The following is a 15,087-nucleotide window of genomic DNA, read 5'->3' as shown; positions in this document are numbered from 1 at the left end:
TCCACCCCTCTCCTAGCACTACTGGTATCTCTTGATTACCGTCCTGAGTCTCTCCTTTCCCTCGGCCACGGCCTTGAGGAATCTCACGGTTATATGTCTGAATGTCCCTTCGGCTATCATCTCCCTTATGATTATCTCTTCCTTATCAGTTATAAACATGGGTGCCTCTATAATCATGATAGTTGGTGCGCTGGTTCCCATCTATATATCTACCGTGACCTCCACCACTTTCCTGCCATTGAAAACTTCTTCGATGATCACTCCCATAGTCCTGGCCATATCTATCCATTGACCCACGGAGAGGAGCTCGCTCATGGTCGCAGTGCCGCTCCTGATTCCCGGAAGGATTTAGGGGCACACGCGTTGAACCTCGGGGCGTCATATCTCCACGGTCGGTATCTTTCTACCATTTTAAAAGTAGCATCCTTAGGTCATCGTCTCCTAAACAAATCCTCAAACGATTTTTCAAGGCAGCAAAGCCTTGCAGCTCATTGGTTGGAAAAGATTATGCCCGGCATCACTCTTTCAGAGTCCGTCCAGAATGGTGTGGGTGAGTTATCACCCGATTATCCACCCGCGACGCCTCTCGTCCATCAGTATCTTCATCAACAAGCTCAACGATTAGGTTATATCGTTGGAATAAATTAACCGTCACGGGGTAATCAGCACATGCCCACCTTCAGTTCGGCCACGGCCAACCGGAGCATCTCTTTCAACCATGGGGGCTTTACCGGGTGCATGAGCAGAAGGGTTATGGAGACAACCTTTCCTTGTCTTACGTCACTCTACCGTGCTCAGCCTTGAATCAAATCCATTCAAGGCATTCCCCATGCGGTACAACTGTTCCAACAGATCAGCATTGCTGATCAGAACTGGTGGTTGACCCTCAACATCTGGGGTAGAGCGGTCTAAATGGGTTGGAAAATAAGGTTCATAACGAACATAACCATGCCCAAAGCTTTCTTCAGAACTTTCTCCATCATAAGAACTTCCATCACGATATTGAGACATCTCTCCGCCTAGATACAGATCTTAATTAGCCCCTTCTTCTAGCACCAATTTGTTGATAGAGGACTTTGGTAACAACAAACTTCGAGGTTTGTAGCCGGAAACAAGATTTATGACGGTGGTTCTTCGTCAGAAAATATGAACAGTGTTTGGTGGTTTTGATTAATGGTGGTTGAGATTGCTTAGGGTTTGCAGTGGCTCCTTTCCGCTCTCAACTTCTGACCCCTTGCAATTTGCCTACGTATCCATATTTATAGGGAATCAAGACAATGTAGTTCTTAGGGAACAATAAACCTAATGGGATTAGATTTCTCATCCTGAGACCTAGTAGGAAATCTAATGGAAACCTCCTTCTACTAGATTTAGGAATGTCTGCCGATGAGGCCCAATCACAAAGGCCCAAGGCTCGTCCATGGCTTCGAGACTTCACGGATAAGGCATCTCCCCGGCTAAGGATAACCCTCTGTTACCAGCTATTTCTCTAGTCCATGGACGCAAGTATAGCCAATTTTCACCCCAAACATTGGACGCATCCTTCTCCCATGGATAAAGAGCCCCTACCAGATTGCATGACAAGTGATCCCAAGCTTTCGAATACAAAGTGCAGGACACTTCGAAGTCTCCCAACGAGGACACCGGTTGATTACAGAGATAGAGCTCCCAAAGCACACACCAGTGTTCACCCCACATCCCCAATGAGGACATTCATTGACTACAGGAGGAGGCCTTCTGTCCAGACATAGCCCTGGAGGTCTCTAACCACGGACACCGTCTTCCTGTGGTTGCATTATAGAAAGAAGTTCTTCAATGGAGTACCTGCAACAAATATATTAGTAATAATATTCTTCTCTATTCTTGAAGCATCCAAAGAATTCGTCCAAGCAATATGTTTCCTTCCAAGTTAATCTTTCCAATGAAGGCGCGCCCTAACACTTTCATGTATTGGTGCCACCTCAAGAAATTGGTCATATTCTTCTTTGTTTATCAATTGAGGGCGTGCCCTATCGTATAAGGAAGCCAAGACTTTTCCTTTTAAGGGTGCGCCTCATCTCTTTTACAGAATGGGTCGCCCCTTAATGTATAAGGCGACTTCTTGGGAAGTTACGGCCTTTCTTGTCTTTCTATTATTAGGGCGAGCCCCAATATTTCAATATGACATCATCTGTCATTTTAAGAATGCGCGCCCTTTCCTTTTTAGGAATGTAGGCAAGCCCTTATTTTTGTTTGGATTATTGTACCTTTAAACTAATTCCATTCAATTGACCCAAATTCGACCCGCATAATTCTTGTACCAAATTTTGGGCATAACATATAGTTTTTACTTTTTTGACAATGGTACTATACTGGTAGTACTCCACTGCATAGAATTTTGTAATTATAATAACAATTCAGATTTTCTAAACAATTCTAAATTAATCATTTCAAACATTTTAAAATTTTAAAATAATTCAAATTAAATAATTTTATTGGAATTTATTACTTCATATTTCTGATTAATGTTAACAACTTGAATTTTACCAAAAACATTTGTGAGTTTAAATTGGTCAAGAAAAATATCGAAGAATTCAAAGAATGGTTCGAAACAAAGAAATGGACGGACGAAAGTCGTACGGATTCACAAATATATACTTTGTCGATAGGAACTAAAAAAGAGATATCCATATAAAGTTGTTTTGATTAAGTTAGACAGTGTGTTTTCTGCTGCAAAAATGATAGTAATAATGTTGGCTAAAATTAACAGTGTTCCCTTCAGGATGATTTGAACAATATTATAAGCAGAAGTGTTTTTATTTCTAGAACTTAGAACTACTCAGATTGTTTAAACTTTGATAGTGAATCAAACCAGTCAATTAAAGTGCCAATATATTATGTCTGATGATCGTGTCCAACTAAGTTTGTAGCCTCAGAAAAATTATAAAGGCATAATTAGCATGTCACTTTTGCAAGATGCCATGGCCACCTTTATGGTGAGCAGATAGCAAACAAAAAATGCTTATCGTTATGGATGTGCGGAGTTTATTATGTAGTATGGACGTAGATATTCAAAGAAGAAACCTTCATAATCATAAATGTTAATCTAAGTAATTTAGCCAATATTGGCCAAATCTCAGATCAATGCTTCTAGGTTTTCAGAAATCTAAAGAGTAATTAAGCATGTTCGATACATGAAAAGAGAAGAAGACATGCTGTTTCCAGACATAAATTTATAATAGCTTGTTATTTAAAATGTCATAAAAATTGACTAAACAAAATTCATGATGAAAATGCTGACCAACTTTCTCACACTTTCAGTTTTCTACTTCTACTATCGCATATAGCCTTAATCAATAGAACATTAATGGATATGAAGAAAGGGGAAAAATTGATGCAGATGATCATGGCAAGTCTTGGTGAATGAGATAGCGCATGACATGTACTTCTGCTATACAGGTCAAAATCATTGCCATAACTGAAACAATGTTGAGCCCTGTTGATGCAGCATCGAATTTGAAAACTTGGCTTGGATTATCATACAACGATGAAATGAAGTAGATAAACAGAGAAGTTATTAATAGCGCAAGAGCTAATGCATTTTATATTATAAATATTTTGAAAGCTTTTTGCTTTGAAAGAAGTACTAGCTCTGTCGGGGTTAAACCCAATAGGTAGTATGGGCATGGTGATAGGAAACATAATTGCATTGGATAATAATTGTATGAGTAGACAATTATTATCATAATTGAGCTGGGTAATAATTGTATGGGTATACAATTATTATTATAATGAGATTAGGTTATTAGTCTTGGTGGTCAAGTTTGTCATGGTTATATATACATAGTCATGTTATTGTTTTGATGTATGCTTGAGTATTGTATGACTTAAGTATCGCTTGAGTAAATACCGTTTGGTGAGATTGATTATATTATTAATAATTATTTGGATTAATAATACAAGTTGAGACGTGGGTTTTTCCGCGTCATATATTATGTGTGTGTTTTGCATTATTTGTTTGGTTCTATATTTGTGTGTATCCCCCCTAAAAAGTGGTATCAAGAGCCAAGGTTCATGATAGAGAAGGTTGGGGGATTTGAGATTGAATTGTTTAATGGAAGAAACAATTTTACCTTGTGACAAAACACAGTGAAAGATCTGTTAATTCAACGAGGGTTATATGCGACTCTCGGAGAGAAGAAGCCTATTGAAGTTGATGATACAAAGTGGGGAGATATGAAGTTACGTGCAACATCAACTCTACGGTTGGCCCTTGCACCAGAAATCAAGTATGATGTTCTTGAAGAGGATAATCCCAAGAATTTGTGGGAGAAGTTAACGAAGACTTATCACTCAAAGTTTGGCCAACAAGTTGTTTCTCAAGAAAGATTTGTTTGGTCTCAAGATGGAAGAAGAAGGAGATTTAAGAGATCATCTGAATCGTTTTAATGGCATAATCAACCAGCTGAATAATTTGGATGGAAAATTGAAGGATGAGGACAAAGCCGTTCTTCTACTAGTGTCTCTACCGGAGAAGTATAATATTGTGATGACTTCTTTATTGGTTGGAAAAACGAAGTTAGATTTGGATGAGACTGTTGATGTTCTTCTGGAGGCCGAAAGTTTGATGAAACAAGAATCGAGTGTTACATCTGATGGAAGTGCATTCATGGTACGTGTGCGTGACACAGAAAAGAAGTATGTTAAGAAACATAACCCTACTATCAGGTGTTTTTATTGTGAGGAATTGGGTCATATACAATTTATGTGTCCAAAGGAAAAAGAATACTTGAGAGAGTTGAAGAAAAATCGAGGAGGGGGTAGTGTTTCACTTGTAGAAGCTGATGAAAATGTTCTTTTGGTTCAAGAAGAGAAGGGATCAAAAGAAGAATGGGTGTTTGACTCAGGATGTTCTCATCACATATGTGCTAGGAGGGAGTGGTTCTCGTCCTACAAAAAGTGTGAGAGAAAGATGGTAACTTTATCGAACGGTAAAAGGTTAAAGGTTGCAGGCATTGGTGAGATAACAATGAAACATCGTAATGGTCGGGTTTAGAAGTTAACTCAAGTAAGATACATACCGGAGTTAAATCGAGATCTAATTTCATTGGGTAAATTAATTTATTTGGGATATACTGTTATGATGAAGAATAGTATGTTGAAAGTCACTAAGAGAATTTAGAGATACTCAAAGGTCAAAAAGATAAGAGAAATCTTTTTGTGCTAGAAAGAAGGGTTATTGTTCGAGGGGAGGCATTGGCGAACGGACGTCAATGGCTTGAAGGTGACCGTTAATTCGGTTATGAAATCATATTGGGTTGAAGGGGAGGATTATTGGGGTTAAACCTAATAGGTAGTATGGGCTTGGTGATAGAAAACATAATTAGATAGGGTAATAATTATATGGGTAGACAATTATTATCATAATTGAGTTGGGTAACAATTGTATGGATAGACAACTATTATTATAATGGGATTAGGTTATTAGTCTTGGTGGTCAAGTTTGTGATGGTTATATATATATAGTCATGTTATTGTTTTGATGTATGCTTAAGTATTGTATGACTTAAGTATCGCTTGAGTGAATACCGTTTTGCGAGATTGATTGTATTATTGATAATTATTTGGATTAGTAATACAAGTTGGGACGTGGGTTTTTTCGCGTTATATATTATGTGTGTTTGAGTGTTTTGCATTATTTGCTTGGTTCTATATTTGTGTGTATTCCCCCTAACAAGCTCTTCCTCGGGTTCTCCACTTTGATGGTATCCTCCCGGCATAGTGAATCCTACAGTTAAAGTTACCGTTGTGATGAGTGCAGTCACTATTATCTGCGTGGTGTGTTAGGAGTTGTCCCATATTGTTTGTGGGAGGGGTAGATTACTAGAATATAAGAGTCATATAACTCCATTAGTATGAGGCCTTTTAGGAGGTGCCCAAAAATAAATCTGTGTCGGCTCGACCCAGAGCGGACGATATCATACTAATGTGGAGTTAGGCCTGTTCAGCAGGCCCAACAAGTGGTATTAGAGCCTCAGGTTATAACGGTCCATAACAATCTCCGATGGGCTCCAAAAGTGACCATGGAAGAGGCAGATGGGCTTATCCCAGGATGGGATTAAAGGGGAGGCGGGTGGACCTTCTAGTATGGGCCTAAAGGGAGCCAGAAAGCCAGAAGGATTCCAGTATGGGTTAAGGGGGAGCCAGATCACACAATTAGGTGGCAGATTCAGTAGATGTTGAGCCCGATGTGTGGAGGGGAGAATTTATAGGAGTTATCCCACATCATTTGTGGGAAGGGCATATTGTTAAAATATAAGCAGTCATAACCTTTTGGGAGGTGCTCAAAAACAAATCTGTGCGGGCTCGTCCCAGAGCGGACAATAACATACTAATGTGGAGTTAGTCCTGCTCAGTAAGCCGAACATGGTGCCAATAACATACTAATGCGGAGTTAGGTCTGCTCAGCAAGCCGAACATGGTGGTCCTTTCCCTGTATCGTCTAAACTCTTCTTTCATCTCTGCAAGCTCTTGTTTCATGAATTCTTTTATATGTATCTTGAATTTTGTATCTTTTAATGACCGTGTACTTGAGGACACTGAACTATTGAGATCATTTGATGCCCATTTAATACTTATGATCCAAAACTTCCGGTGCTGAGTAGCTTGGGTGTCATCAAGTAATTTTTTAATTCTTAAAACATATTATATGACAGTGATACAAATTTATCCCTTTTTTTGATTAAGTGTGTTATAGGGAGAATTTCGTATAACAGTGTTGTGGAGGTTGATAGGCGGAACAGGGATCAAGGACGGTGTTTGAAGGCGGAGGAAGGTTATGTATAATGGTGGCTGAGCTTGTATGTTGACTCCTTAAGAAAGAATAGGGTTTGTTATTCTCTATCAAGTGTCGACTCATGTCTCATACAAGTGCCTACGTACCCTATTTATAAGGATCAAGCCTTACGTAGTTCTTGGGGAACAAGTCACGTAGGCAAGGGTTAGGGTTCTCCAACCCGTGCAGCCCAAGCCCACGATAAAGTCAGGCCTTCAGCCAATTAGTCACGTAAATCTCGACCGGCTCCACACACTTCCTACAATCTCGCGGCATCTCCGCATTTCTTCCCGTAATTGTAGGAATAACCCGTGTCAGCCCCAAAATCTACGAGCAACTCAGTCATCTATGAGTCACTTTCCATGTTGCACACAAAGTCCTTTGATGCGGACCAGCCTGGTCACCTCGGCCCGCACCGCCTTCTTTTTCAATTAATAAATACAATGTTACCTCTGTTTTTATAAGATGTGGGATCATGGGCCCAGCCCGCATATGGGCACCTGAGCCCACCTCGCGTGAAGGCACATGAGCCCACCTCGCGTGAAGGCACCTGAGCCCAGTCGCATATGAGAGCCCAGATGGCAAATGTGAGTCCACCTTACATGTGTGAGCCCAGCTCGCATGTCATGAGCCCAACCATTCAACGTTCCCATGGGGACCTGTTTAGGGCCCATGACCGAAAGCGGGCATAACAAAGTGATATTAACAATTGTTCGCAGAAGGTATCAATCTCGTGAACATCAACTGAAGCACTATGCACAGGGCACAGCTCAGTTTAATTCAGTTATCGTTTTCTCTGTCAGTGGTTTAGAAGATATGTATAACAAGTGAAACAAGTAATACACTTCAAGGCATTCAAAATGTACTAAATAAGCATTAAGAAAACACAAGCTTTTTACTTAGCAAAAAAAACACAAGCTTTTTTGTGTTGTTGGTTGTATGAGAGAGCCTACCCCGCAATCAGATTTTAGGAGAGTTGAAATCTCGATTTTATTGGCAACTTAACTGTAAAGTCACAAGATGTTGTTTTGGATCAAATCCAAACCTAAAATATTATGGGCATGTTTGGCAACCAACTTATAAGTTACTTATCGCTTATAAGTTCGTAACAGCTTATAACTTATAAGCTGATAAGTTGAATGTTAGTAATGACATACTTTTTCTCAACTTATTTTTATTTTTCGCTTATTTTATGAATCTCCGTTTTAAATTATATATTTTTAAATGTTAACCAAAATTAAAATTCAAGAATTAAGATAATTATATTAAATAATTATTTATTTTAGTTCATTTAAGAAAAAAAGTTTCTGACTTATTGATGAGTGTGCACTTTATCTTAATATTGTCCCTATATTTTGGTTATTTTGCATTGATTTGGATTTTTATTTAATAAATATTAATGTTTTATTGTAGTTATCAAGGAGATAAAATAAAGGAAGGCTTGGAGTTTACAAAATCAGATTTGGAGTTTAATTTGATTAAAAATCGGATTTATTGGGCCAGATGCGCAGTCTACACTGTTTGGGCCATATCTGGAGTTCTAGAAGTCCGATTCTGATGATTCAACAGCCCATGGAAAGCTTATGAGAAGAGCTTCAATTTAGAATTGGTCTTGAATTTATAATCCAGCCGAATCAGCCCAGAATCAGAGCCCAAAAATCAACTACGATTTTCCTTTCCTGAAATTCAATTCTAATTGGGAAATCTCCTTATATTTGGTTGAATTGATTAAAAAATACTTTTATTAGAGATATTATTATTATTATTATTGAAACCTAATCTGAATAAGAGGAGTTAGCACAAGAAAAGGAGTGACACGCAATATAGAGAGAGAAAGAAGAAGCCCGAGGAAGGAGATACAGCCATTGAAGACATTCACTTGGATTGGTTTTCCTCCATCTTTGTGATTTGAATTCTCTCCTTCACTTTTTCATTATGAATATGTGTTATCAAATCTTGGATGCTTTTGAGATTTTCATTATGAACTAATTTTATCAAAGTTGGGATTTTTATGGAACCCTAACATGGTATTATTGGTGTTTTGTTAAAGAGTATTGTATGCAGTCCTACAGTTCATTTGTTCAAGTGATTTTCATACTTATACTTGCTATTATCTGATCAACTGTAGTAGGTTACTGAATTAATTATAATACTGAAAGTGTTATAGTTAATAGACATAAAACTTGAATGATACATGCTTATATCTTGTCATTATAATATTGTTACGGTATAGACATATATTGTGACAATGCATAGCTTTGTGAATTGGTGCTTAATTTTATTCTGAGAAGTAAATTGGAATAGATATATGTTAATTTATTTGATAGGAATTATACCATGGTGATTCCGAGAGGAACCTATGACCAATAAATTTTAGCTGGTGAACTGTGGATTTGCTATAGTACATCGCAACTCTTTTACTAATTTTCACGTGTTAGGGGGAAATAATTATCCCGACTTATCTTCTCATACTTGAATCTCTATCAACTTTTCGTGCTAGTTTAATTTTAGTTGTTTAATTCAGTTTTTATTAATTAGTTAGTTATAAAAAAATCTTCAACACTTTTGTGCTCGATAACTGAATTGTTAGATATTATTTTCAAAATTAATATAAATATACAGTCCTTGAGGAACGATATCTGGTATTTACTACTATATTACTTGTTTGCGATTGTGTACACTTGCATATCATTATTTTACGCAACAAGTTTTTGGTGCCGCTGTCGGGGACTGTTTTAGTTGTTAATTGCGAAGTTAATTTTCTTGCAGTTTGGTTTTAGTTACTTCTGTATTAACGGGAGTAATTATTGTTTCTTATCAGGTTTCTTTGTGTATGAAGGAAGAACCCTCAGGATTAGTTGCTTTTGATCCTGAAATTGAGAGAACTTTTAAAGCACGAAGAAGAGTGCAAAGTAGAGTAAAGGAAGCAAATATCGTCATGGGTGAACCGGTTAATAACCAGGATTTGGTACCCAATGGCATGGTGAAGGATGATAGAGATAGTGATATCCGGCTGTACGGGAAACCTCGTGTTGATGAGTTAAATTCTGGAATTGTCAAACCAACTATTCAAGCAACACAGTTTGAGTTAAAGCCAGTCATGTTTCAGATGTTGCAAACTATCGGTCAGTTTAGTGGGATGGCTACTGAGGATCCTCATATTCACCTTCGGTTGTTTGTCGAGGTTTGTGATTCTTTCAAACTTTCTGGAATCACGGATGATGTTTTGCGATTGAAGTTGTTTCCATATTCTGTGAGAGACATGACAAGAGATTGGATGAATTCTATTGCACCATCTTCGGTGACTACTTGGAGTGATTTCGCAGAAATTTTTTGATAAAGTATTTTCCTCCTACCAAAAATGCAAAGCTCAGTAATGAGATTAATTCTTTTCAGCAGCTGGATGATGAGTCTTTATATGAGGCCTGGGAGAGATTTAAGGCATTACTCAGAAAATGCCCACACCATGGTCTTCTTCATTACATCCAGATGGAGACCTTTTATAATGGTCTTAATGCTCAAACAAAATTGGTGGTGGATGCATCTGCAAATGGGGCTTTGTTGGCCAAGTCTTATAATCAGGCATATGAGATTCTTGAGACAATTGCAACAAATAATTATCAGTGGACAACTAATAGAGCTCAAGCTAGAAAAAGGGTGGCTGGAATATATAAGGTCGATGATGTGACCTCAATGCGAGCTCAAATGTCATCTATGGAGAATATGCTCAAGAGCTTGACTATGGGAGGTAACCAGACTATGGGAGGTAACCAATCTATGAGGCATTCAATGAATTCACAGGTTAATCATATCAAGAATGTGTCATGTGTGTATTGTGGTGAAGAGCATACTTATGACAATTGTCCTTCAAATCTGGAATCTATTTTCTATGTTGGGAATCAAAATAAAGGTGGCCCTTATTCAAACACTTACAATCAATCTTGGAGACAACATCCTAATTTTTCTTGGAACAATCAAGGGGCTACTTCTGGAAATTCAGCAAATGCTTTCAGGTTGAATAATCCTCCTGGATTCTCTCAACAAGCTCAACAACAGTTGCCTCAACAAGCATCTCAATCCTCTTCTCTCGAAAATATGTTAAAAGCGTACATGGCTAATAATGATGCACTAATCCAAAGTCAAGCAGCATCATTGAGAAACTTGGAGAATCAAGTTGGACAGCTAGCTAATGAGCTGAGAAATCGACCACAAGGCACTCTCCCTAGCGACACTGAAAAGCCTAGGAATGAGCACTACAAAGCCATGACATTGAAGAGCGGAAAAGTCTTGGCGAATACTAAATCTAATTCCAAAGAAGGTGCTTCATCTACAACTGAAAATGAGGAGAAAATTTCTGACAATGGTGGTATTCAAACTTCTAAGGTTGTTCCAACACTTCAACCCCAACCACCATTTCCTCAACGGTTTCAAAAGCAGAAGCAAGATGTTAAGTTCAATAAATTTCTGGATATTCTGAAACAGCTTCACATCAATATTCCACTTGTTGAGGCTCTTGAGCAAATTCCTAACTATGTGAAATTCATGAAGGACATTCTTACAAAGAAGCGAAGATTGGGAGAGTTTGAAACGGTAGCTCTAACACAAGAGTGTAGTTCATTCGTGCAGAATAAAATACCACCGAAGATGAAAGATCCAGGGAGTTTCGCTATCCCTTGCACTATTGGAAATTCTTATTGTGGTATGTCATTATGTGATTTGGGAGCTAGCATTAACTTGATGCCTATGTCTGTATTCAGGAAACTGGGAATTGAAGAAGTTCGACCTACAACTGTCACTCTTCAACTCGCAGATAGATCTCTTGTTCATCATGAAGGAAAGATTGAAGATGTTTCGGTCAAGGTAGACAAATTCATCTTTCCTACTGATTTTATTGTCTTGGATTATGAAACAGATCGAGAAGTTCCCATTATCTTGGGTAGGCCCTTCCTTGCTACAGGAAGAACATTGATTGATGTGCAAAATGGAGAACTAACAATGAGAGTTCAAGATGATAAAGTGACATTTAATGTTTTCAAGGCGATGAAATATTCTAATGATGTAGAATCTTGCTCAGCGATCACTTTGGTTGATGACCTAGTCTCTGAGAACCTAGAGTTCTGTTCTTCACACGACCCTCTGAAGAAACTAATTCTCAATGCATCTGAAGATGAAGTTGATAATGTTGATCTTTTATCTTGGTTGGAAGCTAATTTCAAGGTATAAGAACTAAAGGCCGCTTTGAATCGCTCGAGTTATCTTCAAGAGAATTCAAGATTCCAAGGCCATCCATTGATGAAGCACCAAAGTTGGAATTGAAGGCTCTTCCTTCACATTTGAAGTATGCGTATTTGGGACCTTCTTCAACCTTACCTGTTATTGTTTCTGCGGAACTTTCTGATGCACAAGAAGAGAAATTGGTGGAGACTCTTTAAAAGCACAAGAAAGCTATTGGGTGGACTATTACAGATATTCGAGGTATTAGCCCTTCTCTTTGTATGCATAAAATTTTATTGGAAGATGGTGCTAAAGGGTCCATTGAAGGACAACGTCACTTAAATCCTATCATGAAAGAGGTGGTGAAGAAAGAGATTATCAAATGGCTTGATGCAGGTATCATTTATCCGATTTCTGATAGCTCATGGGTTAGTCATGTACAATGTGTGCCTAAGAAGGGTGGACTCACTGTGATAAAGAATGAAAATAATGAGTTAATTCCAACCAGAACAGTCACGGGTTGGAGAATATGTATTGATTATCGAAAGCTGAACAAGGCCACTAAAAAGGATCACTTCCCATTGCCCTTTGTTGATCAAATGCTGGACAGACTTGTGGAAAGAGAGTACTATTGTTTTCTTGATGGGTAATCTGGTTATAATCAGATATCTGTAGCTCTAGAGGATCAACATAAAACTACATTCACATGTCCCTATGGTACTTTTGCCTTTCGAAGGGTGTCATTCGGCTTATGTAATGCTCCCCCAACTTTTCAAAGATGTATGATGGTTATCTTTTCCGACATGGTTGGTGGATTTCTAGAGGTGTTCATGTATGATTTCTCGGTATTTAGAGACTCTTTTAATGATTGTCTATGTAACTTGGGTAAGGTGTTGGAAAGATGTAAAGAAACCAATCTTGTACTTAACTGGGAAAAGTGTCACTTTATGATGAAAGAAGGCATCGTATTGGGTCATAAAATATCAAGAAAAGGAATTGAAGTTGGCAGGGCCAAAATTGAGGTTATTGAGAAGCTACCTCCTCCTACTTCAGTCAAGAATATTCGAAGTTTTCTTGGGCATGCAGGTTTTTACAGACGATATATCAAGGACTTCTCCAAAATTTCTAAGACGCTTTGTAAGTTATTGGAGAATGACACTCCATTTCAGTTTGATGAAGCATGTTTAAAGGCTTTCGAGGAGTTAAAGACGAGATTAATTTCAGCACCTATCATTATTGCACCTGATTAGAGCTTGCCTTTCGAATTAATGTGTGATGCTAGTGATTATGCAGTGGGAGCAGTGATGGGGCAAAGAAAGAACAAGGTATTTCATCCGATCTACTATGCAAGTCGTACTTTCACAGGAGCACAGCTGAATTACACAGTGACTGAAAAGGAGCTTCTGGCTATTGTGTTTGCCTTTGACAAGTTTCGTTCTTATCTTGTGGGCACCAAAGTGGTTGTCTTCACTGACCATTCAGCCATAAAGTACTTAATCACCAAGAAAGATGCAAAGCCACGCTTAATTAGGTGGGTTCTTCTGCTTCAAGAGTTTGATATTGAGATACAAGACAGAAAAGGTGTTGAAAATCAAGTAGCCGATCATTTATCAAGAATGGAGTACAACAATGAATCTCACACTATGGTTCCCATCAAAGAAACATTTCCAGATGAACAGATGTTTCAGGTACAAATCTCTAATGTTACCCCATGGTTTGCTGATATTGCAAATTACTTAGCTACTGGATTAATGCCACCTGATTTATCAAGTCAACAAAGAAAGAAATTATTGCATGATGTGAAGTCTTATTTTTGGGATGAGCCTTATTTGTTCAAGCAGGGTGCAGACAAAATTATTAGAAGATGTGTTGCTGAATTTGAGGTGCAAGATATTCTTTTCCATTGTCATTCTTCTCCTTCTGGTGGACATTTTGGTGGACAACGCACTGCTGCAAAGGTACTACAATCTGGTTTCTTTTGGCCTTCTCTATTTAAGGATGCTTATGCATATGTTGTTAGATGTGATCGGTGTCAAAGGGTTGGTAATATCTCAAGAAGAAGTGAGATGCCGTTGAAAAATATCCTTGAAGTTGAATTGTTTGATGTGTGGGGCATTGACTTCATGGGACCATTCCCTCCTTCTTTTAAAAACGAGTACATCTTAGTGGCTGTTGATTACGTCTCTAAATGGGTGGAAGCTGCTGCCTATCTCACTAATGATGTAAAAGTTGTCATCGAGTTCTTAGAAAAACACATCTTTACTCGCTTTGGAACCCCAAGGGCTATAATTAGTGATGAAGGTACACACTTTGTGAATAAATGGTTGGCTAATACTTTGTCTAAGTAAAATGTGTGACACAAGGTCGCTATCGTATATCAACCTCAAACTAATGGACAAGCTGAGTTGTCTAACAGAGAAATCAAGGGTGTTCTTGAGAAAGTTGTGAATCTGAATTGAAAGGATTGGTCTACAAGGTTAGATGAGGCTCTGTGGGCTTATCGCACGACGTACAAAACTCCCTTGGGCATGTCGCCATATCGTTTAGTTTTTGGAAAGGCGTGTCATCTACTAGTTGAGCTCGAATATAAAGCTTATTGGGCTCTCAAAAATCTAAATTTTGACATGCAACTTGCTGGAGAAAAGAGAATGCTATAACTTGATGAGTTGGAGGAGTTACGATTCTTCTTCTATGAGAATGCTAAACTTTACAAGGAGAAGACAAAAAAGTGGCACGATAAAAATATTCAATCTCGAGTGTTTGAAGTGGGGCAACAAGTCTTATTATTCAACTCAAGGCCAAAGTTGTTTCCGGGAAAGCTGAAATCCAGATGGTCCGGTCTCTTTACAATTGTGAGAGTACAACCTTATGGAGCTGTGAAACTATGTGATAATCAAGACGGAGAATTTCAGGTGAACGGACAACGTATAAAGCATTATTGGGGAGGTGAGGTTATTCGTAATAAAACTTCACTTGATTTAATAGAGCCCTAATAGAGAATGACGTCCGACTAAATGACGTTAACGGCAGCGCTTCTTGGGAGGCAACCCTATATGTTG

At 38.3% G+C, this 15,087-nt stretch overlaps 1 protein-coding gene and 1 non-coding gene across 2 annotated transcripts; one reads left to right on the top strand and one right to left on the bottom strand.

The window, feature by feature from the left end:
- Positions 1–6,075: 6,075 nt before the first annotated feature.
- Positions 6,076–12,246, top strand: LOC141715416 (uncharacterized). The gene is made up of 4 exons (XM_074518735.1): positions 6,076–6,164; positions 9,584–10,115; positions 10,214–12,031; positions 12,133–12,246. The coding sequence occupies exons 1-4, from the start codon at positions 6,076–6,078 to the stop codon at positions 12,244–12,246; spliced, it is 2,553 nt and encodes an 850-aa protein (XP_074374836.1).
- Positions 10,181–10,287, bottom strand: LOC141680233 (small nucleolar RNA R71). The gene has a single exon (XR_012558291.1). It is a non-coding gene; the product is annotated as a small nucleolar RNA R71 (small nucleolar RNA).
- Positions 12,247–15,087: the final 2,841 nt, after the last annotated feature.

The sequence above is a fragment of the Apium graveolens genome, chromosome 1 (assembly GCF_009905375.1).
Source record: "Apium graveolens cultivar Ventura chromosome 1, ASM990537v1, whole genome shotgun sequence".
Classification (NCBI taxonomy): domain Eukaryota; kingdom Viridiplantae; phylum Streptophyta; class Magnoliopsida; order Apiales; family Apiaceae; genus Apium; species Apium graveolens.
The sequence above is the reverse complement of the archived record's forward strand: the minus strand, read 5'-3'. Positions and strand labels throughout refer to the sequence as shown.